This window comes from Penaeus monodon, chromosome 14 (assembly GCF_015228065.2).
Source record: "Penaeus monodon isolate SGIC_2016 chromosome 14, NSTDA_Pmon_1, whole genome shotgun sequence".
NCBI classification, from domain to species: Eukaryota; Metazoa; Arthropoda; class Malacostraca; order Decapoda; family Penaeidae; genus Penaeus; species Penaeus monodon.
Genome location: NC_051399.1, coordinates 34,148,571 through 34,156,070, shown reverse-complemented (window position 1 = coordinate 34,156,070; position 7,500 = coordinate 34,148,571). Strand labels below are relative to the sequence as shown.

The window sequence follows — 7,500 nt, the reverse complement described above, 5'->3', positions numbered from 1 at the left end:
ACCTCTCTATCCATGAATTTTTATCGCAGCGTCCATAACTTCTATCGAAAGGCTCCTCACCCTTATAGATTTTGCATTGTGGTTAAAGGTTTGGAAGTAGAGGACACACAACCTGGAACAAAAGAAGAAGAAGAAGAAGGAGAAAAGAAGAAGAAGAAGAAGAAGAAGAAGAAAATATGAACAATTTAGAAGCAAAGAAAAATTGTCACAAACATTTATTTTTCTCAATATATTTAACTTTAGATCTGGGTTGCATACTTGTTGTTTATCGATTATCAATCACTATCGGGGCAACCGTCTTCTATCTGCAGTTTACTTCCTTCTTTTCAAATCATTTTTCCTTATAGTAAGGTTTTATCATAGATATGTTTTTTGTTTTCATATTGTTAATTATGTTAATTTAAAACCCTTTACAACGGTAGTTTTAAAATTAGGTACCCAGAATTCTATCTACATTATTTAACAAATCGTTCATACACATTTCTTTCTTGTTGTAGAATTAAAATCCAATCAGTGATCTATTTTACGTCAAAAGCTGATTAGTGACAATGAAGCTCAGCCAAAGGGATATTAATTTGGAACTCCATTTTAATGAGGCCATTATTACCCTCATTTTATATGGTACTAATACAACTGCTCCAGAATCCAGTTCCACACACACACACACACGCACACACAACAAAACACACACCCCACAACAACAACAACACACACAAAACCACACCACACATACACAACACACACACACATACCCCAACCACACACACACACCCCCAACAACACACACACACCAACACACACATCACAACCCCCACACACCAACACACACACACACACACACACACACCCTAAACCCCAAAATCACACACACACACAAAAACACACACACCCCCCCGGGCACAAAGAAATTTTTTTGCCCCCGTTTCCCCAAATTGAAGCAAAAAAAAGATAAAAAGAGAGAATCCAAATACTTGAACCAATCCCCCTTTTTGCGTCCAACACGACCCCGGCGTTGTAAAAACGAGTGAAAAAGTTTGAAAAGCCCTTAAGCACCAGGGTAGCTTTTTCAGAATTCCTCCGAGATTTTTTCAGTCGTGCCAGATCTGTGACCTTCTGACTAGGTTTTCTTTTTTTGTAAAGAGGGGGGAAATGCAGGCGGGTAAGTTTTGTCAATATGAGGAAGAAACGCCCCCCCCCTTTTCTCCATGTCAAATACAACTGTACCTGAAGGGCTGTTTGCGCTCTTCTCGTGTCTCGTCGTAGCGCCTCCTGTCAGATGCTTTGGCCTCAAAACGTCACGGCAGATATTTTGCAGGGATGGTCTCTTCTTGAGGGGCGAAATCCTTGCGAATAGTGCCCTCCGTGTGGAAGAAAGGAATGGGCATTGTAGAGGAATCGGAGGTGGTGCGCCCAAAAGATTCCAAGTTTTCCGAAGCGTTTCAGTCGTGGGTGAATCGCAGAGTCTGTGACTGGATGCCTAAGAAGACTGATTTGAAATGATTCGACCTTTTTTTATTATTTCATCTCTCTAGTTTGCCTAATTTCGAGGACACGACACACCGACACACACACCACAACACACACACACAAAAAAAAACCCCAACACACACACACACACCACACACACACACACACACACACACACACACACACACACACACACACTCAAAAAATAACTCCGCTTTTCTTATTGGGTTTCGAAGAAGAGCAAATGGCACAGGGGTCTGGTCAGATTACAGTTCCCCCCTTTGCATAAAAAATAATAAAAAGGGGGGGACAGAGACGAAATAGACGAAAAAATACTACATGGACAACCAACCCCCCTTTTTCTTCTTTCTCTCTTTCTCTCCCCTTCCCTTTCATCGACCTCGGGGAACACATGAAGTTAATGCAACATGTAACACAGGCCACCCGTATCTTGCCTTCGTTGACACAACAGTCTGACGAATTGTCTTTCAGCGCTATGTTTGCTGTAATGAAACCCCTTGATTATTATACACACAGACGAACGTAGATAAATTAATTTTCAAAACTACAAAACATTGTAACAGATTCTTTAATTATTTGTGTGGCTCGAAAGATTGATGTGGAATTAGTTACACGCTTGTTTATCCTTATCTATCAGTAGGTAACTATATACACGTCACCTTAATTATTTGTATGGAAGAAGACTATAGTACTATCAATGATAAATATAATATCTACTGTAGTCCATAGAAATACGAACTTTGATAACACAAAGACAGAATACATTCTCATCTCTCCATCTTAAAGAAAACAAGCAAAAAACAACAACAACAACAAAAAAAAAACGGTAAATAACAGAATAAAACTGTAGAATGGTATCCTTAGTCTACCGAGAGAGTTCAAACAAGCAGGAATGAGTCAAAGATAAACAAAGGAACGCCAAAAGAACGATAGTAATAATAATAATAATGATAACAACAACAATAATAATAACAATAATAAATAATGGTAATAACCAAAAAACAACAATAAAAATAAAAGTAATAATAACAGTAAAGATAATGGTGATAATAATGATAATGATAATAATAACAACAAAAGTAATGGGAATGATGATTATAATAATAATAATGATAATCTCTCTCTTTCTCGATGTATATATATATAATATAATATTAATATATTTTATATAAATATATATATAATATAATATATAATATATATATAATGTGGTGTGGTGGGGTGTGTTTTGTGTGTGTGTGTGTGGGGTGTGGTGTGTGGGGTGTGGGGTGTGTGTGTGTTATATATATTATATATATAATTAATATATATATAAAATATATATATATATATATAAAACATATATATATTAATATATATATATATATTATATTATATATATAGTTTATTAGATATTGTATAGTAATATATTTTAATATAATATAATATATATAATATAATATATATATTATATATATATATATAATAATTATATACATATATACACACACACACACATCATAGTACATGTGGATGATATACGAATCTTTTTAACACAAAAAAGTGTGAATTTTCAACTCAGCTTACAGCTTGCTGAAGTCTCTGTTTCCTTAGACAAACCTGAAATTGCGCCAAGACTATAAGTCAAAGGAGGCATGTAAAAAAAAGTAGATAATGGAACAAAAATACAGGAAGATATCAATGGTCTACCGAGAGAGTGTAAACAGGCAAGAATGAATCAAAAATAAACAAAAACAAAGAGAATTCATAATGACGCGAGCTATTCGCCTGAGGAATGTAAACATACGCTTTGTAGCATGTGCTTTGATGATAACGAAGATAGGAATGATAATGACAGTAATGGTGATGATGGCAGAAGTGATGATAATGCTAACATTAAGAAGAAGAAGAAGAAGAACAATAACAATAACAATAATAATAATAATAATGATAATAATAATAATAATAATAATAATAATAATAATAATAATAATAATAATGATAATGATAGTAATAATGATAATAATAATAATAATAATAATAATAATGATAATGATAATGATAATAATGATACCAATGATTATAATGATAATGATAATAATAATAACAATTATTATGATGATAGTCTGGATAAAAATGATATCAACAATAATATGAATGAGAGAGTTAATGATGATGAAAAATCATAGTAAAAGTATGAATAATAATGGTGAAGATAAAAGAATAATAAAAATATAGATTATAATGATAATAATGATAATAACAATGATAAGAGTAATAATGATGATAATATAATAATAACAATAACAATAACAATAATAATAATAATAATCATAACAATAATAATGATAATAATAATAATAACAGTAATGATAATAATAATAGCAATAATAATAATAATAATAATAATAATAATAATGACAATAGTAATAATGATAATAATAATAAAAAATGATAACAATAAAAAATACTTGGAACAATAATGATGATTATGATAATAACAATCATAATAATATTAATGATAACAATAATAATTATTATCATCATTATTATAAAAATAATAATCGTAATTATAATAACAATGATAATTATGCCAATAAAATAATTCTACTACTACACATTAATGATGATGATAATAGTAAAAATAACAATACAATAATAATGATAATAATGATAAGGGCAATAAAAGTAGTAATAATGATAATAATAATGATAATGATGATGATGATAATAATAATAATAACAATAATAATAATAATAATGATAATAATAATAATGATAATAATAATAATAATAATAATAATAATAAATTAAGATAATAAAATTTTGATATGGAAAAATAACAATAACAAAAAACAAACAATTTACAATGACAATAACATTAACAATAATGATAATGATAATAATAACAATAATTACAGTACGAATCATAATGAAATGATGATAATAGTGATAATGCTGATAATGATAATACTGATAACAATAATGATAATAAAAATGATAATAATAATAAAAATAACAATAATAATGGTATGATAATGATAATAACAACAATGATGATAATAATAATGATAATAATGATAATAATAATAATGATAATAATAAATAATAATAACCAATAATAATAATAATAAAATAAATATAAAATGAATAAATAAAGCGATGATGTAATTTTAAAAAAAAAACAAATAAGGATAATTATGATGATAATAGTAATAACAATATCAATGATAATAATAATCACAATAATAAATGATGATAACAAAACTAATGGTACCAAAACTAATGATAACAGAAACAACAACAACGTGATAACAATAAATACCAGAAATCCCTGAATACAAGGTGCTGACTCCCTTGCAGTGAGATCTGGACGCCGGCCGTGATCCAGCGAGTGGCCACGTTGGCAATCCTAATGCTGCTGAGTCTACTGGGCAATACCATCGTGATTGTAGTGCTGACCTGTCCCGGACCCGCTGCGCCGCTCCAGAGTCAACGTCTTCATTATCCACCTGGCTATCGGAGACCTGGCCGTGTGTCTCATTACGATGACGGGAGAAATCCTGTTTGAGGTAAGGTGGTCCTTTTGTTGTCTTTAGATAGGGGAGAGAGACGAGGGTGATAGGGTGAGATGAGAGACACAAACTTACACTCATACACATGCAGACAGAGATACGAAGATAAACACACATTTACAGTTTAAAAAAAGTCACACAAACATACACACACGTATGCACACAAACACAAAGACACACACACACACACACACAACACACACCACACACACACACACACACCCCCACACACACACACACACACACACACAAACATATATATATAATATATATATATATAATTATATATATATATACATATATATATAGATTATTATATTATTATATATTATTTTATATATATACATATATATATATATTAATATATATATATATATATATATATATATATTATATATGTATATATATATATATATATTTTATAGGGAGAGGAGAGAGAGAGGAGAGAGAGAGATAACACATTATGGATAAAAAACAACCACACATACAACGTTATACCCCATAGGCACAAAGACACACACACTTACAGGCATAGATACACAGATAAACACACATTTACAGATAAAAAACACACACAAAATTTCACACAATTACACACAGACACAAACACACACACACATACATACACAACAACACACAAACACAAACACAAACAAAACACACACAACACACACACACACACACACCCACACACACACAACACAACACATATATTATATATATTATTATATATTTTATAAATTATACTATATAATATAAAATAAATATTATATATAGAAAATATATTATTTATATATATATTTATTTTATTAACATATATAATAAATATATATATATATTATAATATATATATAATTATATTATACATATATATATATAATATATATATCTATTATATATTATAATAATATATTATATATAAATATATATAAAATATATATGGGGTGTGTGGGGTTGTTGTGTGTGTGTGTGTTTTGTGTGTTTGTTATGTGTGTGGTGTGTTTTTGTGTGTTTATGTTTTGTGTGTGTGTATGTATGTGTGTGTGTGTGTGTGTGTGTGGGTGTGTGTGTGTTGTGTGTGTGTGTGTGTGTGGGTTGTTTTGTGTGTGTGTTTTTTTGTGTTTGGGTAGAACACTGACTCCGACCTCGTTGCTCCGAGTTCAATTCCCCGCCGCGGCAGTTGTAAAAAATGCCTGCGCTCCTAATATTGGCTTGATCCTGATCTCATGGCAAGCAAGGGTGATGATGCCAAATGACATCTCAAAAACAAAGTGCTGACACCCTTGCAGCGAGATCTGGACGCCGGCTGTGATCCTAAAAATCAATGCTGAGGAAAAAACGCAATTGAAAATTGCTCCGTTAATTGAAATTCAGCCAATAATAATTCACGTTTTTATTTTCTGTGATCAACTAATCTGCGTTGCATTAATTTAATACTTTCAAAGACTTTTTGTACATAACGAAAATAACAAATATTTTTCTTATCGAAAAATATACATAATACATATTTATTTTCACTGTAGTGCTCTCAAAATAGATATTTCAAAAATTTGTTATTTGCTGATTAATTGAGTGTAATATTTTCACAAAAACTTTTTTCCTTAATGTAACTGTAAAATTTGTTACCTGTATACTGAAAATGACATATTGAGTTTAAAGAAAATATTGAATGTTAAAAACCACAAACTGAAGCCTTCCTTTGCCATATATTCAAAATGCAGCTTGTTGTGGCAATCAGTCACATGTTAAGATGTATGATTTTCAGCGAATTGGATTTCAAAGTAATGATCGTGTGGCGTCACTAATCCGCTGATGACATTAGTCTTTATAGCACATATAGAAACAAAAAAATCCAGTTCGCTGGTAGACTTACCTCAAAATCGCCTTTTTTGGACACTGGCCCTTCTAGCTCTCGGCCCTATATATGTATGTATGTGTGTGTGTACACACACACACACACACACATATATATATATATTATAAAATATATATCTATATATATATATATTTTATATATTAAAACATATATATAAAAATAATATATATATAATTTTATATTTTATATATAATTATAATTATATATGATATTAGATACATATTTATACATACATATATATAGAGATAATAATATATATATATTACAATTTTATATATATTATATATATATATTAATATAGATAGTATATATTCTATATGATATACATATATATATATATTATATATATATAATATATATTAATATATAAATATTATATATATTAGAATATATTAAAAATATATATGACACACACACACCACACACAACACACACACACAATAATTATAAATAATATATATATTATTAGATATATATATATATATATATATATTTTTATAAAGTATAATAAAAATACAAACACAAAACACAGACATATTATATATATATATATATAAAATATTATAAAATATAATTATATAT

General features: G+C 29.2%; 1 protein-coding gene across 1 annotated transcript in view; it reads left to right on the top strand.

Annotated features, from left to right (window-relative positions):
• Positions 1-5,015: 5,015 nt before the first annotated feature.
• Positions 5,016-7,500, top strand: part of LOC119580683 (cardioacceleratory peptide receptor-like) — a gene marked incomplete at its 3' end in the record, with an annotated part of 6,167 nt that continues 3,682 nt past the window's right edge. The window contains 1 exon segment of the mRNA XM_037928780.1: positions 5,016-5,039. Coding sequence (XP_037784708.1) covers positions 5,016-5,039 — 24 coding nt within the window.